The 23,002-nt window shown below is 40.2% G+C and overlaps 1 protein-coding gene and 1 pseudogene across 2 annotated transcripts in view; one reads left to right on the plus strand and one right to left on the minus strand.

Annotated features, from left to right (window-relative positions):
• SCAF11 (SR-related CTD associated factor 11) overlaps positions 1-23,002 on the plus strand; it is a 90,176-nt gene that overhangs the window by 28,934 nt on the left and 38,240 nt on the right. The window contains exons 2-3 of one of the 2 annotated variants that reach the window (XM_055141409.1): positions 8,252-8,333; positions 11,450-11,607. In XM_055141409.1, the coding sequence (XP_054997384.1) occupies positions 8,273-8,333; positions 11,450-11,607 (219 nt within the window). In that variant the 5' untranslated portion in view covers positions 8,252-8,272. Of the gene's footprint in view, positions 1-8,251; positions 8,334-11,449; positions 11,608-21,147; positions 21,316-23,002 lie in introns of those variants that run through there. The other variant, XM_055141410.1, reaches the window with a different exon arrangement.
• On the minus strand, positions 4,928-6,975 carry LOC101553812 (ribosome biogenesis protein NSA2 homolog; annotated as a pseudogene).

The raw sequence follows: 23,002 nt of genomic DNA on the forward strand, positions 1-23,002 counted from the left end.
CGGTGCTTGGGGGACCATATGGGATGCCGAGGATCGAACCCGGGTCGGCCGCGTGCAAGGCAAATGCCCTACCCGCTGTGCTATTGCTCCGGCCCCCTCTCTAAACCACTTTGAATAACTTTATAATATGAGATATTTCCTTTTTTCTTTTGTGTGTGTGTGTGTGTGTGTGTGTGTGTGTGTGTGTGTGTGGTTGTTCAGTTTTCTCAGTACCATTTGTTGAAGAGGCTTTCCTAGGTTAATTTAATGCAGCCATTTGCCATTGATTAACTTCCCATACTTCTGAGGGTTTATCTCTGAGCTCTCACTCAATTCTATTCCATTAGTCTGGGAGTCTTACTGTTTTTCGCGTACATGCAGTGCAGTTTTGGTTCACTATGGCTATAAAGCTATAAAGCATCGTTTTAAATGAGGTTATATGATAACTCCCATGTTTTTTTTTCTCAGAATAATTTGGGTTTGGGGGGAGTTTTATGATTCCATATAAATTTTTGCATCATTTATTTTAAGAGCTTTAAGAATGTCTTCAGTATTTTGATGGGAATTGCATTTAGTCTGTATATTGCTTTGAGTAGAATGGTCATTTTGACAATGTCAAGTCTTCCAATCCATGGCTTTGGGATATATTTTTTTCCTGCTCGATTTCTTTCAGTAGTGACTTTGATTTTTGTAATTTAGTCTCTCCCCTCCTTTGTTGATTCCTGAGCACTTAACAATTTGGGGACACACTTTTAAAGGTTTCTTAAGGCTAGGGAGAGAGTTCAGCAGGCAGGGTGCTTGCCTTGTACGTGGCCTATTCAGGGTTCACACCCGGCACTCCATATGTTCCCCAAGCACAGAGACAACAGTAAGTCCTGAGCATCACCTGCTGTGGCCCCAAAACTGAACAAAAAATGAATGAAGTTGTCTTTTCTTTCTAGCTCCTTGTTTATATATAGAAATGCAACTGGTTTTTCTTCTTTCTTTTTTTTTTTTTCCGCTTTTTGGGTCACACCCAGTGATGCACAGGGGTTACTCCTGGCTCGTGCACTCAGGTATTACTCCTGGCGGTGCTGGGAGACCATATAGGATGCTGGGAATCGAACCCAGGTCGGCCACGTGCAAGACAAACTCCGTACCCGCTGTGCTATTGCTCCAGCCCCATAACTGATTTTTTAATTGATTTTTGTAATCTGCTATTCGGCTGTGTTAATTTTGTGTCTGTGTGTGGCTTTTGGGTCATACCCGGCATGCTCAGAGCACTTGCCTTGCATGTGGCCGACCCGGGTTCAATTCCCAGCATCCCATATGATCCCCTGATGCTCAGGGATTACTCCTGGATTTGCACTCAGGAATTAACTCCTGGCGGTGCTCAGGGGATCATATGGGATGCTGGGAATTGAACCCGGGTCGGCCACATGCAGGGCAAGTGCCCTGCCTGCTGTGCTATCACTCCAGCCCCTATTCTGCTATACTGGTTTATCATTTCCAAGAGCTTTTTAGTAAAGTCTTTAGCATCTTCTGTGTATATTAGCATGTCATCTGCAGATACAGAAAGCTTGATGTTTTTTCCAGTTTGGATCCCTTTGGTTTCTTTTGCTTGCCCAATTGCTGTTGTGAGAATTTCCAAAATTATATTGGATAATAGTGGAGAGAATGGACATCCTTGCATTGTGCCTGATCTCAGAGTTTTTAGTTTTTTTGTCATTGAGTGTAGATTGAGTTTGGGGAAAGATTTGTTTTAGGATGAGCATGGGAATAGAATATGGAAAGGGATAAGCCATTTCAAAGATTCTGAAAGTCTCTGGTCTGAAAACCTCAACCATATGAATTGATACATATTTTGCATTTTCTTGAAATATGCTTTGTCTTTGGCTTCTATGTGACCAACATAAGGATCATCATCATCATCATCATCATCCTGTTGATCCTCGAATTTCTCGAGTGGTTACAGTAACGTCTCTATTCGTCCTAGCCCTGAGATTTTAGAAGCCTCTCTTTACTCGTCCTTCCCAACGATGCCGCATTGGAGGCTCTTTCAGGGTCAGGGGAATGAGACCCAGCTTGTTACTGGTTTTGGCGTATGAATACACCATGGAGAGTTTGCAAAGCTCTCCCGTGTGGGCAGGAAACTCTTGGTAGCTTGCCAGGTTCTTCCAGAGGGAGAAGTAGGCTATAAGATGTCGCTTCCGGGAACTTGGTTTTAAGTCTCTGGATGTTGGCCGTTGATGGGATTACACGGTGCCGGGGGGCAGTCCCCGGGAGTGACTGTGTCAGCCATGCTCAAGGCCCCTCTCCACATGTTCAGACAAGCCTCACGCATAAAGGTACCAGCAGAAGAACCCAGATATGTGGGACCCGGGGCTGAGACCTCCAAGCCTGCTCAGATTGGGACTGGGCCTCTTCCGCCGAGATCTCACATTTTCCAGTAGCTAGGCGGTCATACCCAACATAGGGATAGTTCTTAATTTTTACCATATCCCACGTCTTCCATTTATAGTATTGCACTTCTGTGTTAGAGTTTATGATGGCAGAATTGGGTTTGGAAGTAGAGTGAAGAAATAGAGCCAGAAAGAAGCTGATTGTCTCTTTTTACAAAATAGTAGTATTAACTCATCACGTTGGGCTGGAGTGATAGCACAGCGGGGAGGGCATTTGCCTTGCACGCGGCTGACCCAGGTTCGATTTCTCCGTCCCTCTCGGAGAGCCCAGCAAGCTTCCGAGAGTATCCTGCCCACACGGCAGAGCCTGGCAAGCTACCTATGGCGTATTCAATATACCAAAAACAGTAACAAGTCTCACAATAGAGATGTTACTGGTGCCCATTCGAGCAAATTGATGAACAACGGGATGACAGTGCTGCTGTGCAACTCATCAAGTTAAAGTTGTATGGGTAAGCAACAATCTTATTACCTTTTCCTATTTCTCTACTTCTACCTGTAATACTTATGTCAGTAATAACAGTCATTCCCTGATATTAGAATGGGGATTCAGGTATTGGTGTGCTGGTCTCTAATATTTGTGGTCTTGCTGGGGTGTCGCCTTTCGGTATCACAGCTTGCCTAAAGGACAGGAGGGGGAAGCAAGGAGAGGGGATTTGAAAGTGAACTGTTGACTATTGGGAGCACTATTCTCTTGATTTGCTGTACGTTCTCTTGATTTGCTGTATGTACTGTTCCTTGGATGTGCTTTTGTAGTTGACCTGGAACACTTCCATGTATTCCAGAGTTTGTGTGGAATGTGAATTTTGAGTTTCTGAAAACAAGTTTGTACCAATGCTTTTTGCCTCAAGTGTTTTAAATTCTGAAACATGATAATTTTTTTCTTTTCCTTTTTTTCCATTTCTTGGGGGTCTCCTAAGCAGTGCTCCAGAGGCCATTCCCACAATTCTTTGCCAGCTGAGCTTGCAGTTGTCCATACAAGTGCCCACAGATGTAGTGCTGCTTGAGCTCAACAGTGCTGGGTTTACTCGGGCCACGGGCCACACTTACATTCCTCAGCAAACCCTTAAGGCTGTATCTGGCAGTGCTGGGTACCATGTGGTTAAGGGGAATGAACTATGTTTAGTCTTATGCAGAGCATACACCTTAAGCCCTATGGTATCTCTCTATCCGTGTGTTTTTGTTTTGTCTTATTTTATAATTTTATTTCCCCTCATCTACCTCTCCCTCTCTCCCTCTCCCTCTTTTTTTGCAGAGGGGACTCACACTGGCCAGCTGGCTGTGCTCAAGGCTTACTCCTGGCTCTGTCCTCAGGGATCTCTCCTGGCAGGCTCAGGGGACCGTACAGGATGCTGGGAATCGAACCTGGGTCAGCTGTTGCAAGGCAAACACCTTTACTCACTGTACTCCTCTTGGGCCTTGATTTTCCCTATTTGTTCTGAACATCTGACAGTACTCATATATTTGTTTTCTCCTGTCTCTCACCAGAATTATAAAAGCAGGAATTTGCTTTGCTCAGTACTATGCATTCAGTATTTCTTTTTTAAAATGCATACCTATTACAATCAGTACAACTTTGAATAGAATTAAAAAGAAAATCCCACAAGCAGTCACCGGGCCTCTGCCTGAGTACTGTCACTGGTGGGCTGTTGTCCTCTCTTCAGAATTGCCTGTTTCATTTGAAGAGAACTACTAAGTAACTACTAACATCCTTACTTGGTTCCTCGAAGGCTAAGCATCCTTCCTACTTTATCTTTTTGAATACGGCATGGTTTCCAGGGCTGTCACCAGTTTAGTCATCATCCCTGAACATTTTTTGTCATAGTTTGTCTTTAAAGGAAGTGTCAGAATTAAATTGTTGCAAATGTAGACTGAGTTTTGATCTTGACACTAAGGCAGACTGTAGTTGCATTAACTTTTTTTTTAAGCCAATTAATCCTGATTTATTCCAATATCTTAATACAGAGGTCCGAGAGATAGTTTAAAGGAAATTTCTAGCATATGGAGGTCTCAGCTTAAAAGCTCTGCTGGATTTCGCCCAGGTTTCCCCTGACCTCCCCCCCCCCATGCCAATAAATAAATAAATAAATAAATAAATTTAAAATTCACTAAAACCTGTACATAATTCTTTGATTTATTTTCTGCTTTGCAGTTTTTTGTTGTTTTGTTTTGTTTTTTGCTTTTTGGGTCACACCTGGCGATGTACAGGGGTTACTCCTGGCTCTGCACTCAGGAATCACTCCTGGCGGTGCTCAGGGGACCATATGGGATGCTGGGAATTGAACCCGGGTCGGCCGCGTGCAAGGCAAACGCCCTACCCACTGTGCTATTGCTCCAGCCCCTCTGCTTTGCAGTTTTTTATATTTTTTTAAATCAAACCACTTTAATGTTTTGTGCAATATAAATGTTTTGTACTTTATTTATTTTTGCTTTTTGGGTCACATCTGGCGATGCACAGGGCTTACTCCTGGCTCATACACTCAGGAATTACTCCTGGAGGTGCTCAGGGGACCATATGGGATGCTGAGAATTGAACCCTGGTTGGCTGCATGCAAGGCAGCCAATGAAATGAGCCCTACCTGCTGTGCTATTGCTCCAGCCCAGAAATGTTTCGTACTTTAATGGATTATGCACTATTTTTCTTAATGACTGCAGATATATTAGACTTTTTGGTAGTGGTGGCTTTCCTGACTAGTGTGTGGTCTTCCGAAATTATAAGGAGTTACTTGTATGAAACTGCTGTCTAACCGGTAAGAGTGCATTTGTATATCCATCATTTTCAGGATTTCTGATAACCTGGGCATACCTTTCCCAAATAACCTTGCCTTCCTGTGTAACAAGGCCCATCTCACTCACATTCACTTCAGTGATAATATCTTTGATGATAACACCCAAAGTTGTATGCAGATAAGATGAGATATTCTTCTTTACACTAAGTATTGGTCAGCAAAGAGTGGCTTTCAGTTCAGGATGCGTTACTTGGGCTTTTTAAAAAACCAATATGGACGATTCTCAAAAAATTAGAAATTGAGCTTCCATTTGCCCAGCAATACCATTCCTGGGAATATACCCTGGAGAGGCAAAAAGGTATAGTAGGAATGACATCTGCATTTCTATGTTCATTGCAGCACTGTTTACAATAGCCACAAGCTGGAAAAAACCAGAGTGCCTAAAAACAGATGACTGGTTAAAGAAACTTTGGTGCATCTACACAGTGGAATACTATGCAGCTGTTAGAAAAGATGAAGTCATGAAATTTGCATATAAGTGGATCAACATGGAAAGTATCATGTTGAATGAAATGAGTCAGAAAGAAAGAGACATAGAAAGATTGCATGCACTCATATGTGGAATATAAAGTAGCAGAGAGATACGAGCTTGCAGTGATGCAATTTCTGGCATAAATTTCTCTGGACTTAGTTACTAAAATACAAAAAAAAAAAAACAGAAATCCAAAACTGTGCGGCCACTAGTGCGGCCACTCGACCTCATGTCTCTTCATTCTCAGCAATGAAAAACAAATTATCAAATGTTTCCTTTTCAGCAGGTTTGACTTTCGTGGGAGAAACTCCAAACAATAATAGTGAGTTTTTTGTTGAAATATTGAATGTAATCAAAGTAAAGTGAAAGTAAAGTGAAATTTATCAGCTACACAGGTGGGGTGGGGGGAGGTATACTGTGATTCTTGGTGGTGGAATATGTGCACTGGTGAAGGGATGGGTGTTCGAGCATTGTATAACTGAGACTTAAACCTGAAAGCTTTGTAACTTTCCACATGGTGATTCAATAATATATATATATATATATATATATATATATATACATACATGTATATATATGTATATGAATGCGTTGGCTTAACAGATCTCCATATTTAAGTGACTTTTGTGTGTAGCTGCCTCCAACAAAGCAGACTTTAATGACCATCTTCTTCCACGCTTTCTTCTTCCTACTTCCTGTTCCAGTACCTGAATACTTCTGTTTCTCCCTGGGCATGCACTTTGGGCAGAAGCACTTTCCATTTTCCCACTTTTTCTTTTCTTGTTTAATCAAGTTGGAAAGAACTTTAGCTCGGGATTTTCCCTATCTGTCCAGCAGACTCACAGGTACTGCTCCTTGTGGAATCTTCTCGTTTGGTGTTTCTTTTTTCATTCATCTTACAATCTTTTTTATTTTTACTTTCTCAGTATGGCACTGTTTATGATAGAGCTTAGACTTCAGTTATGGTAGAGCTTCAGACCAGCCATCTTTTCTGCTTTCTTTTGAATGTTCATGAGCTGCTCAATCCTCTGTTTTTGTTTGTTATTTGGCTACACGAGGGGTTACTCCTGGCTCTGCACTCAGGAATTACTGTTGTTGGTGCTCAGGAGACCATGTGGGATTCTGGGTATCGAACTCAGGTCGGCTGTGTTCAAGGCAAAAACTCTACCTGCTTTAAATTTTTTTTTTTGTACTCGAAACCCCAACCTCTCAACCTTCTTTCTCTTTTTCTCATGCAATCCCAACTATGTCCTTAGGGCTTTCTGTATAACTCTGTATACTCATTTTGTGGCATGTGATGGTTTCAGGGCTGCCTGGGCTGTCCAGGGCATCAAGAAGCTCTGGACTTTTGGATCTCAGAGACCCAAAGGAACATCCACACAACTCACGATAGGAAAAGGTTGCTCTTGTACAGTTTGTTTTTGAGCCAATATGTGGGCCTTCCATTTCTCATTTTTTCTAATAGAGAACTTTTCTGGGCAAATAAAATGTACCTTTGATGTCATACCTTTGATGTACTAACTTGTAGCACTGTCATCCCATTGATCATCGATTTGCTCGAGCGGGCACCAGTGACATCTCCATTGTGAGACTTGTTGTTACTGTTTTTGGCATATCGAATACACCACGGGTAGCTTGCCAGGCTCTGCCGTGTGGGCGGGATACTCTTGGTAGCTTTCTGGGCTCTCCAAGAGAGATGGAGGCATCGAACCCATCAAACCCAGGTTGGTCGCGTGCAAGGCAAATGCCCTACCGGCTCTGCTGTTGCTCCAGTTTGTACTAACTTGTATGTATAAATTATTTAAGACTCTAACACAAAAATAACTCTATGTACGTATCATAATTGATAAAATTGAGGATTGTGTCTGAGTATCTATCTCCTGTCCCTCACTTTCACTCATTCAATTCACAAGCCTAAGTAAATGGGTAAGTGCTATTTTTACCTTTATAATATGGTGTGCCTTTTTTTTTGGGGGGGGGGCATTGGTTTTGGTTCCTGAGTACACCTGGACTGTGTAGTGCAGGTAATCGAATCTGGGCCTTAAACCCAGTCCTCTTGCATGCAAAGCATATGCTGCAGCCCACTGAACTCTCCAGCCTAGTGTTTCTCTTTCAGTTGCCTTAAATAACCTGACATGCTTCATCATCATTGAAAACTCAAGTTTAGATTGATCTATCTTGGAACTGGAGAGAGAATACAGAGGGTAGGATATTTGCCTTGCATGCAGCTAACCCAACAGCCCATGTGGTTCTCTGAAGGCATATCCCTGTGCTTGGGTGTGGGCCAAAAACAAAACAGATAAGTTGATCTCTTTTCAAAGGTTTGCCTATTTTGTCGGTACCACTTACTTTATCGTTTAGTTATTGTTGCTCTCACGAGGCCTTTTACTAAGGAAAGTGTGTGCTGATTGGTGACGTGGATTGTAAAACAGTATTAGTCACAGAATTTTCTGGCTTGGCTTGTGTTTTGTTATTTTATATGTGAAATCATTGCTTGTGGTACCGGGTATTTTTTTAAAAATCATTGGGAGACGGCAAACATAAACATTCTCTTCTGATTGAACTTACAGGAAATACCCTTTTAAAGAGAGATGAAGAAGAAAACTATGTATACCATAAATGTGGGAGATCAGGAGTATGAAGATATGGAAGGTAACTTCATTTTTGTAGTTTGTATGTTGAAACTTGTTATTTCCAAACTGTTTACTTGTATGCATTTCAAAATACAGAACTGTTAATTTGTTTTTATTCATTTTTGTTGCTTTCCACCCACTTCCTCACAAAAACTTAAGAAATTCCTTTAGTGAAAATCTGTTGGTAAACTCTTTTGTAGTCTATCCTTTTCAGAAGTATTGAGAAATAAGCAGTTCTGTATTGTTTGCTGCTATTTTCTAATCTTAGTATATTGAAGATGCGATTTATCCTTTTTCTGGTTTTCTTTTTGCTTGCTCTTAAGTGATCTTTTTTCAAACTTGCATGCTTTTTCTTTATAAGCTTTTTCTTTTTTGCTTTAAAGACCTTATTTTCTTTTTTTCTTAATTTTTAAGAATTTTATTTTATTGAATCACCATGTGGAAAAATACAATGCTTTCAGGCTTAAGTCTCAGTTATACAATGCTGAAACAACCATCCCTTCACCAGTGCCCATATCCCACCACCAAAAAAAAAACACAGTGCACCTCCCATCCTGCCCTCCCGCACCCCCCCCTTGTAACTGATAAATTTCACTTTACTTTCTATTTACTTTGGTTACATTCAATATTTCAACACAAACCTCACTATTATTGTTACGAGTTCTCCACTAGAGTCAGACCTGTTGTGAAGAGATAAAAGATCATGTAGTTTTGAATTTCTGTACTTTAGCAACTAAGTCCAGGGAGATTTCTTCCAGGTATTGGATCATTGCAAGCTTGTAAACCCCATCTGTGGTCGTCATAATATGGTGGTCACCACGCCCTTCACCCCTGGCAAGGAAGAGGCAAGAGAGAAATACCTTTCTCCTCCTGGGCGGGCATGGGGCTGCAGCTTAGTTCTCAGGCTGGAGACATTCTGTGAGGAGCTGCCCATGCCGAAAACTTTAGCTGGCATCTGGAGTCAAGCTCGTGCAGCTGCGGAGAGAGCAAAAGACCTTATTTTCTATCTTATTCCTAAGTATGGATTTTTTTTTTTAAATTTCCTGGCTCTTAATGCTTTAATCATTGCCTGAACTTTATTATCTTTTTCTGGATTTTAATTTAATGTTATATTTAGTTCTGGCCTCATTTTTAAACTGTTTCCTCACAGTTTATAACTGTTTTTTAAGAGTCTAGACAGGTTTTTTTTAAAGTCTTTTCTAGTCATATTTATTCTTCTGTATCTAATTAAATTCTGTGTAATATTTGAAAATTCTGCTGTTTGAAGTTAGAGTATCTTTAAAAGCCTGGCAAGTTACCCGTGGCATATTTGATATGCCAAAAACAGTAACAATAGATCTCATTCCCCTGACCCTGAAAGAGCCTCCAATTCTTGGGAAAGACAAGTAAGGAGAGGCTGCTAAAATCTCAGGGCTGAGAGAAATAGAGATGTTACTGATGCCTGCTTGAGTAAATCGATGAACAACGGGATGACAGTTATACAGTGAAATATAGCATATAAGATACAAAAAATAAATCTTAAGTCTCTTTTTCTGTTTTTTGTGGGTTGTTTTTGAGTCACAGTGAACTATACTCAGGATTTACTACTCCATGCTCTGCTCAGGGATCACTCTTGGTGAGGTTTAGAGGACCATGTGGGGTGCCTGGATTTGAACCTGGGTTGGCTGTGTGCAAGGCAAGCACCCTACCTGCCATGCTCTCTCATTTGTTATTGCTGATTTTTAAATCACCTTATTTTCTTAGTTTTGTTTGTGTTTGCTTATGATAACAGGTTGGATCAGTTTAACTGATAGATTCTAGAGTAGCTAAATTAAGGATATGTTCTTTCAGAGGGTTTATTTCCTTTTTCCTTAACAAATACCGGGATTACTCAGCCCTGCTTGAGGGTCTTACCTAATGCTGGACTCTCTCAGGACCGGTCCCTACCTGGGGTGGACCCAAGGGTTAAGTCTCGTGAGAAGTGCTCTATATGGACTTACATGGATAGTCCCAGGATATCCAGCTTTTCTGTTTAGATACACTTTTCACATTTTAGCTATTCTATGTTGAATTTCAAAAAAAAAATATTTACTTATATAAGTCAGCAATACATTCTTTTGTATGTAGTATTATATCTGGTGGAATTTTTATATTAGTACAAACCCTGAGGTGAATAATTTAAACAGTCTTTATTCAGATTACAAATGTACATGTATGTTAGTCTAACAAGTTCCTTATAGGAATGTTTCCTAAAGATATACATTATTAAAAATGTGAAATAACAACATTTCCAAATAACAGCATTGTTTGTAATAACCAAAGATTGAGAACAAGTGAGTAAAATCAGGTAAAACAAAAATATTTCAGGTGTGTATTTTATGTTCTAGCATTTATGTGGAGGAAATTTGGAAGAGTGTACTTATTTGCTTGTTTATTGCTTGCATGGAAAAAAAATTGTGTGTAAGTGAAGCAAGAAAGTTTTTACTGAAACTTATTTAGAAAGATGTGAGGGGTGAGAAAGGGGAAAGTACATATTCTAAGAGAACACAGGATTTTCCAGAGTCGAAATAAGCAAGCAAAGAAACGGAGAAACAAGTGTGTTGAAGGCAGAACATTGGCTTGAAGACCATACCAAAAACATCTTTTCAAGGACTGAGTGGAAAACTGAATGGAACTGAGATCAAAGGATTAGATGTGAATGGGAGATTTACAATCTTATAATTTTTTTTTTTTTTTTTTTTTTTTTGCTTTTTGGGTCACACCCGGCGATGCACAGGGGTTACTCCTGGCTCTGCACTCAGGAATTACTCCTGCCGTGCTCAGGGGACCATATGGGATGCTGGGAATTGAACCCGGGTCGACCGTGTGCAAGGCAAACGCCCTACCCACTGTGCTATTGCTCCAGCCCCACAATCTTATAAATTTTGAGCTTTGTGACTGAAATTAATGAAAAAGAAGGTACTCCCCATTAAAAATATAAATTATTAAGATGTTGGTAGCATTGGAAAAAGAAGTATGTTTGTTGTTATGTATTTTAGGTCTAATTGAGTAGTAATTAGCAAAGAGCATTTTAGAATTACATAGTGTATTATACTTCCACAAATACATGAGTTGGTCTGGAAATATTAAAAGCATATATGACTTTTTACTTTATAGACAAAGAAAACAAAGATAACACTACTACCACTGGTTTTTTGTACAATGAAGCCGACAGATGTCCAATATGTCTTAATTGCCTGTTAGAGAAGGAAGTTGGTTTTCCAGAAAGCTGTAATCATGTCTTCTGCATGACTTGTATTCTTAAATGGGCAGAGGTAAGTCCATGAATAAGTATTAAAAATAAATTTATTTTAACTCCCTAATGTGTTTTTTTTCTACCTAAAGAGTTTATAACTGCTTTTTATAAATTATTTTACAGTAATGTGGTTTATTTCTTTGCTTCAGTATTTTCTTCTAATTTTCTTTCTTTTTTTAAAAAATGTAGAAATACTGCTCTTTATTCAGCCATTGAGTAAGCTGTTTGAATTGGTCATGAACGCCACGTTACTTTTTTTTTCTAATTGAATCACTGTGAAGTATAATTGCAAAGCTTTCATGTTCGAGATTTAGCCATACAACGATCAAACGCCCACCCCTCCACCAGTGCACACTATCCACCACCATGTCCCAGAATATCCCTCCCCATCCTAGTCCTCACCCTGCCTCCATGGCAGGCAACTTCCCCAATACTCTCTCTCTACTTTTGGGCATTATGTTTTATTCGAATTTTCCCACTACCATTCAAGCCTGCCCGTCAGGGCCAGATGCTAGATCATTTATTGTCCATTGCTAATTTTTAATATCTTGGGCCACCCAGTTCTGGAATCTTAGATTGTAAATGGTTGGGTTCCAGAGACATTTCTGTAGAGCACTAAGCCATTTTGGGATTCAGTTGGATGTTCCTGGACCTGGGCTGTTGGTGTGCTAAGATGGTGCCCGGAGGCACATTGTGGGTGTGACGGCCAGGCTGATGAGCGGGCGGACAGCCTGGTGCCACTGCCGCCATAAGGCATAGAGAATTCATCCTGGAACCCGCATTCTTGGGCCTTGCTCGTGGAAGCTTTGGTCTCTGGGACTCCATCTGGAGTAGGCGAGGAGACTGCTCCTGCTCCTTCTGGGGTGCCCTGGTGTGGGACTCGAAAGATCCCCGGCTCTGTGGTTTCTTCCAGGACTCACTTCTGTGTCTCTGGCTTTTGATCTCTTTAGAGATTTATTTAGAGATCTCTGAAGCAGGGCCAGTAATAGAGTTTACAGGGTGGCACTGGAGTTGGTTCGTGGGGGTGACTGCCAGTGCTCCCATGAGTATTGGGAAGTGGGGGGAGGTAGCCCACCCCAACTCCATGAAATCCTGGAGATTTCAGTCACAAACCCACATACCCTAATTTTCAGCAGATTATATGTTGGTGAGGTACGTCCTGAGACGGTGGAGTCAGGCCAAGGTATGGCAGTGATTTTTGGATTGTGGAAGCAAGTGGCTCCTGGGAGTTCTGCTTGGCAGGCACAGGCCAACCTGCCCTCTCCGATATACCCCAGTCTGTTCAGCCATGCGTGTGTCTGAGGTTAACTGTCGCTTATGGTCTCTCTTGAGATTTATCTATGAGTCTCTGAGATAAGGCCAATAAATGAGCTTATATAGCTGAGCCGGAGGTGGTTTGTGGGTGTGGCTCCCACATACCTAACTGTCGGCTGTTTAATTTCTTGGTAAACTTGGTCCCAAGTTGTTGGGGTCTGGCCAAAGACACAGCGGCAATTTTGGGGTGTCAGGAAGCCTGAAGGCACCATCAGGCTGCTGATGCACTCACCCCACAGGTACAGGTTGACCTGCTGGCAGCATCATACCCCTTCTAATTTTTTTCTAATCATCTTTTACTTTAAGTTAAATGCTTATATTAAAAAAGTAATATAACTTACCTGGCAGGCAAGATAATACGATCACAAAGGTGGTTTTTCCAGAAGACTTAGCCGTTGCATTTTGGATGTGCTGATCTTGTGATTGCCTTAAATGTGGATAATTTGTGGTAGTCAGGGACTGTATTTGCACTCTCCCCTTAAAAACAAAAAGACAGAAACTTTTAATTTAGGGCCAGAGCGATAGTATAGCGGGTAGGGCATTTGCTTACATACCATCAACCTGGGTTCAATTCCCAGCATCCCATATGGTTTCCCGAGCAATGCCAGGAGTAATTTCTGAGTACAGAGCCAGGAGTAAAACCCCTGTGTGACCCGCCCCCCTCAAAAAAAAAACCTTTAAATTTAAAGAGCAAATTTAAACTTAAAGAGCAAATTAAATACTATTTCTGGTTGAAATATGATACTCTCATCTTCAGTGTATTTGACCCTCTTGGAATTTTTGTCTAGAAGTAATAATTTATCTTCTCTTTGCCTTGTTCTTACATTTTTCATAGATTATTTGATTTTTTACTTTATATTAACTTTGAGGGCTACCCAGAGCAGATATAATAGTATACCTCCACCTGTGTTCTGTAACCTGACCAAGATTTCATACTTTAAGAGGCAAAATGAATTTAGAACTGTATTTTCTAATCTGCATTTTAAATTTAGTGTGAACTAATGTTAGGTGAGATTTATTATTAAGGTTTGACAAAAATGATTTAGAAACTGGACATTTTGAACTTCTTCATGTTATATTGATTCAGGTTGGGACAAATAATACTTGAGTTGGATTATTTCTTTTAATCCCAATTGTTATAAATTGTGAAATAAAAATACTCTGTCATGTTAATTGTGCTCTGTTTTCTAGGTAGATCTTCAGTGTATAGAATGATAAAGGTGATAAAAAATATTTTTTAATATTAGCTGCATTCAGATTGTCCCTAAGCACATAGAATTAATTGCACATTAATACAGGGGTTCTGTATTAATGTGCAATACAGAAATTTGGTTTTGTAATTTTTCATTAATAATGTGGAAAGGATGAACCTGGAGAGATACTCAGTAGATAGGGCACTTGCCTTGCATGAGACCGACCCAGGTGCGGTTTCTAGCACTCCATGTGCTGCACCACCAGCCCGGCCCCGTCAGAAGTGATTCCTGAATGCAGAGCCAGGAATAACCCCAGAGCACCACTGGGTGTTGACCAGAAAACAACAAAAATTTAGATAATGTGAAAAGAAAAGCTTAACTATACTTTTTCTGAGGCAGAGTTCTTTAGGTGGTGAAAAAGATTTGTTACACCAGTTGAGTTTATAATAGTACAATTAGAAACAGTTTTGATTATAGTAAAATGTATTGGTCTTGGCAAGAACGTACTGAGCAGTAGACAAAATGTATACTTAGACAAAGTGTTATGAGCTTTTTGAATTAATATGATAATAAATATCTGTTTTCTTTCTCTCTTTCTTTCTTTCTCTCTCTTTCTCTCTTTCTCTCTTTCTTTCTTTCGTGGGGGAGCCACACTTGGCAATGCTCAGGGTTTACTCCTGGCTCTACACTCAGAAATCACTCCTGGCAGTGCTTGGGACCATATGGGATGCCAGAGATTGAACCTGGGTAGGTCACGTGGACAGCAAAGACCCTACCCGTTGTACAAATGCTCCGGCCCCGGAGCATTGATTATTGAATGCATATTTTTCTCTGCCACCCAAAGGAAGCTTTCATACATGTTAGATTGAATGCACCTTGGTTTGCTTTACTCTAAGCAGATAAGCAAACTACTAAATGAGTAGACGATTTCTGCAGTGATTTTTTTTTTATTTTATTGTGATTACGTTTAAGGTTCAACTATAACCATTTTCTCTACAAAAACTAGTATCACTGTATCACTATCACTGTCATACAAAAATTAGTATGTATAAAAAAGATGTGGCTCACCATCTTTCCTTACATTCTCTGTGCATCTTTCAAAGAGACATGTTTATCATGGTGTGTGTATATGTATGTATATATATATATGTGTGTATATATATATATATCTCCCAGATTTCTTTAGAGTAGCATAAAGTGGAACTTTTATTTTATTTATTTATTTTGGAGGTGCTTTTTGGGTTACACCCGGCAATGCTCAGGGCTGACTCCTGGCTCTGTACTCAGGAATCACTCCTGGTGGTGCTTGGGGGACCATATGGGATGCTGAGAATCGAACCCGGGTTGGTCGCGTGCAAGGCAAATGCCCTACCCACTGTACTATCGCTCCAACCCCTAAAGTGGAACTTTTAGCTTGGAGACTGCACGTGTTCAAACACTACTATAGAATGCCTAACATTTCAGGTTTTAACTTTTGTTTTGAGCTCTTAAATATTTTTAAATTGAAAATACTTGATAGCATACATAATGGTGAAAGTAGTAACTTAAAAGTGTTTGTCTTCTTTCACCTTCCTTCTTTGGGTATCGTATTTATTTGGCTTTTTTAAAAATTGTAATTGAAGATTTAATTTACTTTTTACTTAGTCACCATAAAATTACAAAGTTATTCATGATTGGAGTTCAGGCATAGATGTTTCCACACCAATTCCTTCCCAGTGTCCACTTCCTTCCCTCCACCAGTGGCTCCACCCCACTTGCCTCCCGTCCACAGTCGGCTTCTATGAGTGGTGCTTATTTGAAAAGAAAAACAGGGTCTGTGCTGTGGATTACAGTGTTGTTGATGGTAGGGTTTCCCACACAATACCTTCCCACTTCCAGCATCTCCTCCTCCCTCCGCTGAAGACGTTGCCCCTCCCTGTCCTATCCCCCAGCCCCTTCAAGTGGCACGTTTCCTATTGAATACATTCTCGTTTAATGAGAACGTTGCTTTTGGGTGTTTGTTATTCCCCCATTGTGCTTTTTTACATGCTGCGTTTGAGAGACCATTTGGTGTGGGTGTCTCTCCCTCTGACTAACTTCACTCAGCAGGACACTGTCCAGGTTCCTCCACAGAGCATCAGATTTTACGACTTTGTTTTCTCTTATGGCCAGATAATATCCATTGTGTATATATACCCTAGTTTCTTGATCCAGTCGTCTATTCTTGGACACTTGGTTTGTTTCCAGACTTTGGCTATTGTGGATAGCGCTGCAAGGATTATTTGGCTTTCTTATATTTATGCATCTGACTGAAGCCAAATTGCATTAAAAAGAAAGTACTTTGCTATGCTACCATAAATTTTTATGGGGAAGAGTGAACCTGTATTGTCAAAACAGAAGCAATTAATCTTGAAAGCAGATATTTAGTTTTTTCCCTTTTTAAATGCCCCTTAAAAATGGCTGTTAACATTGAGAATCATTGGCTCATTTGGCCTACAGCCCCCTTTTTAGAAAAATCATAGCCCTCCCCTGAGAATTTACCTTCTCTATGTGAACATAGTGTCTCCCAGCTGGACCACTGGGTCACCTACCTGGAGGCAGTGTTTTGTGAAACATCACTGTATCACTGTCATCCCCTTGCTCATTGATTTGCTCGAGTGGGCGCCAGTAATGTCTCCATTGTGAGACTTGTTGTTACTGTTTTTGGCATATCGAATACACCATGGGTAGCTTGCCAGGCTATGCTGTGTAGGCAGGATACTCTCGGTAGCTTGCCAGGCTCTCCGAGAGGGATGGAAGAATCAAACCCAGGTCGGCCACGTGCAAGGCAAACGCCCTGCATGCTGTACTATTACTCCAGCCCCGAATTAAATTTTTCAGCTTGAATATATATTGAGTTGGAAAAACATTTAATTTGAAGTATGTACTTTGACAAGTAGAATCAGATTTCATATTCACTCGATTTTTATTTCACAATCATTGGCAATTAAGATCTGTTCTCTAATTTTCTCCAGTTGTTTCCCTACCCACTTTCGGGTTTGGGGGCCTCACTCAGCAGGCAGTACTCAGGGCTTTCTGGCTCTGTGCTCAGGGAGCATTCCTGGCAGGCTTGGGGGAGACTTTATAGAGTTCTAGAGATCAAACCTGGATTGGCTGCATGCCAGGTTAGAGCCTTTCCCACTGTACTATTGCTCTGTCCCCCTCCCCTGTTTTTAAAGAGAAGCATGAAGTTTATTTTGGCTTTCAGAATTAAAAACAAATTTTATCTATGCTCATAGTCTACTAACCATCAGTCATGCTAAGGACCTATGCTAAGGCTTCCTTTCCCCCTTTTTTGGGGGTCACACCCGGTGGTGCACAGGGGTCATTCCTGGTTCATGCACTCAGAAATTACTCCTGGCAGTGCTCAGGGTGCTATATGGGATGCTGGGAATCATACCCGGGTCGGTCGTTGCAAGGCAAACACCCTACCTGCTGTGCTATTGCTCCAGCCCCCTAAGGCTTTCTTATATTCACTTGGGTCTTTATATATTTTGATATTCAAGGCAAGGGTTTTGAACTATAATTTCTTACTAAATAAAAGCTTCAAGGAATAACTTGAAATTAAAATGATTTAAAAAAAATTAATTCATAGTTTAAATTTTACTAATGTTCACTCTAATAGAGCCCAGAGCCGAGTGTAAGCCCTGAATGTCAGGAGGTGCAGCAGGCAGGGCACCTGCCTTGCACATGGCCCTCCCAGGTTTGGTCCTCAGCATCCCATATGGTCCCCGGAGACTGCCAGGCGTGATGCCTGAGTGCAGAGCCAAGAATAAGTCCTGAGCACCACTAGGTATGGCCCCAAAATATGTTTTGGGGGTGGGCTAGAGCACTAGTGCAGTTGATAGGGCACTTGCCTTGCACACAGCTGACAGGTTCCATCCCTGAAATCCCATGTGAAATCCCCAGAATCCCACCAGGAGTGATCTCTGAGCACAGAGCCAGGAATAAGCCCTAAGCACAGCCGGCTGTAACCCCAAAAGTCGCAAAAATTAAGTTTGGGGACTTGGACCAGAGAGATTAGTACAGCAGGTTGCTTGGCTGACCCAGGTTTGATCACTGGCACTACATATTGTCCCCTGAGCATCTCCCGGAGTGATCCCTGAGCACAGAGCCAGGAGTAAGCCCTGAACATCACACCAAATCAGAAGTAATCCCTGAGCATTGCTGGGTATGTCCCCAAGAAATTAGTTTTGGGATTCAGGACTATTTCCAAGCATTTGAAGCTGAAGCATGTTAATTAAAAGGACATGTGGGGCCTGGAGCGATAGCACAGCGAGTAGGGCGCTTGCCTTGCACGCGGCCAACCCGGGTTCGATTCCCAGCATCCCATATGGTCCCCTGAGCATGGCCAGGGGTAATTCCTAAGTACAGAGCCAGGAGTGACCCCTGTGCATCGCTGGGTGTGACCCAAAAAAGCAAAATAAATAAATAAATGAATGAATAAATGAATAGATAAATAAATGAATAGATAAATAAATAAAAGGACATGTGGTTAGAGGTTCATAATATACCTTTCTTTTATCTCTTAAGTAATATATTTTCTTTGTTAGTGTCATTAAATTTTTTTGTTAGTTTTCCTCATAAGTTATTTTCCCTCAGCTTATCTCAGTCTTCCATTCATATCAAGGTTGATAGCTTCAATTTGGGAAAAAAAGTTAACAAAATAAAAATTAAATTACAAAAGTTTTTTTTTTTTTTCATGAGATTAGAAATGAGTTTTTACTGTGGTGATGTGCAGTTCTTGACTAAATTAAATGCTGTTCAGGGTAGACAGGTGAGGGGTGTATTTTTTAATTCATACATTATGCCCAAATCAAAATATGTCAGCTTGACATGTCTCTTGACTGCTTTTATGTTTTATATAGAGATAATTATGCTGTGGATGAAATGTGCACATTATTCTAGTGATTAGATTACTTTTAATAGACAATAATTTGGCAAGGTTTTATTGCCTGAATTTTTATTTTTGACAAAATTTATTTCTCTTATTCCTGAACCAAGACGATTACATAATTCTTTAAACAATAAAAACATCTGTGGAGTACTATCAACATTGGTTCTATTTTTATAGTTTATGTAAGATTGTTAGATAAGTTATTCCACTAAATAAAACCTGTTGAATAGGTGACTTAAGCCTGTGTGTGTGTCTTAATTCTTTTTTTTTTTTAACATTTTATTGAAACACTGATAGACCTTACAAACTGTTCGTGATTGTATTTCAGTCATACAGTATTCCAGCACCAGTGTCCCCAGGTTCCCTCCCATCACCTGCCATCCCCTGTCTATCTCTCTGGCAGCCGTTTTTCTTCTCTCTCTCTGTGTCTGTCTCTGTCTCTGTCTCTGTCTCTCTCTCTCTGTCTCTCTCTCTCTCTCTCTTTCTTTCCCCTCCCCCCACCTTTTTGGGCATTTTGGCTTGCAATATTGCAATATTAGGTATCTTCTTCTTTTTTTTTTTTTTAGTGAATCACTGTGGGTACAGTTATAGACTTACAAACTTTAATGCTTGCGTTTCAGTCATACAATGATCGATCACCCATACCTCCACCAGTGCCCATTTTCCACCACCAATGATCCCAGCGTCTCTCCCACCATCCCCACCCCGCCCTTCCCACCCCACCCCACCTCTGTGGCAGGGCATTCCCTTTTGCTCGCTCTTTCTCCTTTTGGGTGTTATGGTTTGCGGTAGAGGTATTAAGTGGCCATCATGTTCGGTCCATAGTCTACTTTTAGCCCGCATCTCCCATCCCGAGTGGGCCCCCCTAGCACCCTTTACTTGGTCCCTTCTCTGTCTGAGCTGCCTTTCCCCCCAGCATGTGAGGCCGGCTTCTAAGCTGTGGAGTAATCCTCCTAGTACTTAATCTCTACTGTTCTTGGGTGTTAGTCTCACATTCTGTTACTTTATATTCCATAAATTAGTGCAATCTTTCTGTCTGTCCCTCTCTCTCTGACTCATTTCACTTAACATGATATTCTCCAGGTTGATCCACTTATATGCAAATTTCATGATGGGTAGCTTCATTCTTAAGGATGGAATGAATGTTTCTAGCTCTGACTCCCCCAGAACTTGAATTTATGACTTGAATCCCCCTTTTTTTTTTTTTTTTTTTTTTTTTTTTACTTTTTGGGTCACACCCGGCTCTGCACTCAGGAATTACCCTTGGTGGTGCTCAGGGGACCATATGGGATGCTGGGAATCGAACCCGGGTCGGCCGCGTGCAAGGCAAACGCCCTCCCCGCTGTGCTATTACTCCAGCCCCGACTTGAATCCTTTAATAGAACATTGTATTGTGAAACTCATTAACTTAAAACATGTGCGATTGATTTTTATTTAATATTCTACTTTTACAATTCAGGTAAATTAATTTGTATTTCTTTGTAGCCTAGTTTTAAATATCAGAATTTGTAAAATGATTTATACGAGTAATTTACAGAATTTCATTTTTTACTATATTGGCAAAGGAAAGTCTTACTATTAAATTTCAGAAGTAATTCTACCCAGCTGTTTTAATGCATCTTGAAGAACATGAAAAGAAGATGCTTTTTCTTATTTGGTGGTTTTTTTTATTATTGGCAGCCATTGTCCTTTAGGAGTAGTTAGATAAAATGTTTTTTCTTATTTGGTGTTAATTTCATTTACTATTAGCTATTTCTGAGTACTGTTAAAAGCACTACAGTGCTACTAGTCTGGACCAATAAGGATTGCCCTGGAGTGCTTGAGTGTGGCAGGAGAAATGTAGTCTGCCTCCAGGGGAGCTCTTTATGAGACATTTCAGACCGTGTGTTTGGGAACAATCAGTAAGAAAACACAGGTCCTAGTGAATAGCTTTAAATGTGATCACGATATATTTTCCTGCATCACCTTTATTTGATTTTGACTGTAGTATTACATATTACATGATACTCTTTGTTAGTGGGAAAGACATTCCAGAGATTCCCATTAACAGACAAACCTGCGTAGGTAGTGTTTTATCATAGGTACAGAGATTTAGTGTTTGAGCACTTACCTTTAACACTTGCTTCTCTCTCTCTAGGAGGGGCTATCTGTAGGCAGCCTTTGTGATTGAGGATAGAGCAGCAACAGGAAGCAAGAAATATTAGAAATCAAGAATCCTGAATTTCCAAATAAGGAAGGTTTCCTGTTCTTACATTTAAATATGGGTTTGTCTGAACTGGGAATTTACAACGCTTCAGAATATAGGGTATGTTTTACTGAAATCATCAGGAAGATTTTTTTTCCTATCAAAATATCCTTTACTCAGACAACCTTAGTATAGAGCATTCACATGCTAGATATTTTGAAACTTTATTACAGAGTTATTACAGTGACATTAGAGTAGTTTGCTCATGAAACTAATTTTAAGTACTTAAATTGATTTAAATAGGTAAATAATTGAAGGTTTTTGATAAAATATAAGGCATAAATATGGTGGATAATTGAGGGGTAATTTTGTTTTATGTATGAAAAAATTTTGGTAATTTTGTTTAAAATCGTGTTAAGTTTATAAACATTTTCTACATAATTTTAAAATAAGGAGTTGGGGAGGGGTTACATCAGTGGTGCTCAGGCCTTACTCCTGACTCTGTGCTCAGGGATCACTTCTGGCATGGCTTGCAGGATCAGACGAGTTGCCAGGGATCAAATCTGGGTTCACCATGTGCAGGGCAAATGCCTGACCACTGTACTACCCTCTGGCCCATTAAATAAGAATTTTTAAGACCACACAACTGAAGAATGAAATGAGTTTGTGACACTCAGAGAGTAGGATTAAAATTTTTTTAGCTTCTAAATGTTGGATAAAGGGGCAAAGTATTTATCAGACTTAAAAATAGGTTATTTCAAACCATTTTGTGAAACCTACATGCAAAACTTTTATTAAAGCTATTAGATGATCATATTATGAATAATTACATCTTTCAGTACTAATTGATGATGATCTCTTTAAACCTTATGTGTTTGGGAGGTTGGGGCTGTGTCTAGGTGGTAGAGCATTTGTCTGGTATATACGAGGTCCTGAGTTCAGTCCTTGGCACAGCAAAATTTAAAAGTTGGCATAAATAAAACATTTCTTCCCTTATACCATGGGTGCTTTAAATATACATTAACAAATGACGTTCAAGGTACACAATGTTTTAAAAATCTGTTTTGATTTCTTAGTAAGTTATTGTTGAAGTATATGCTCTGACAACTTCATGAAGAGTAACTTTCTTTTTTTCCTTTGAAATGCTTTACTAAATTGTCTTAAAGTAGAAATGGATATCATATCTCAGTAGCCGTAGCAGAAATATTTTGTCTTAGTATAAGTAGATTATTTTCTGAATTGTTTTCCTTAACTAGAGGGAGTGCTTGATATTAAGGTATTTTTCTTGAGAGCTGAGCATGAGCCAAAGAAAATTATTAATTTCTAGACGAATGCTTTAGGAAATATATATACAGAATAGTTATATTTCACTATTTCATGGTGGCTTTCTGACTACCACTGTTACTGTTTGTGTGTGTGTTTTCTTTCTTTTTGCTTTTATAAATAGCAGTAGATCCTTTTCTAGTGAAACCTTACACAAATCCATGACAATTATTAAGGAAGAAAAGAACAAATACAACTTTGAGAATTCTGTTTTTTGGAAATACATCAAAATGAAATGGCTCATGTTAAAATTGTGGGGTTTTCTTGTTTTGTTTTGTTTTTTGAGCCACACCCAGCAGTGTTACTCCTGGCTCTTCCCTCAGGGATCACTGCTGGCTGACTTGGGGGACCATGTAGTATGCTGGGTACTGAACCCGGGTCAGCTGCTAGTACAAGGGGTTAAGGTGCTTGCCTTGCATGTAGCCAACCCTGACTCAACCCTGGCGCCACATATGGCTGGCTCCTCAGCACCAAAGGATTAAGC

This window comes from Sorex araneus, chromosome 6, assembly GCF_027595985.1.
Source record: "Sorex araneus isolate mSorAra2 chromosome 6, mSorAra2.pri, whole genome shotgun sequence".
Lineage (NCBI taxonomy): Eukaryota > Metazoa > Chordata > Mammalia > Eulipotyphla > Soricidae > Sorex > Sorex araneus.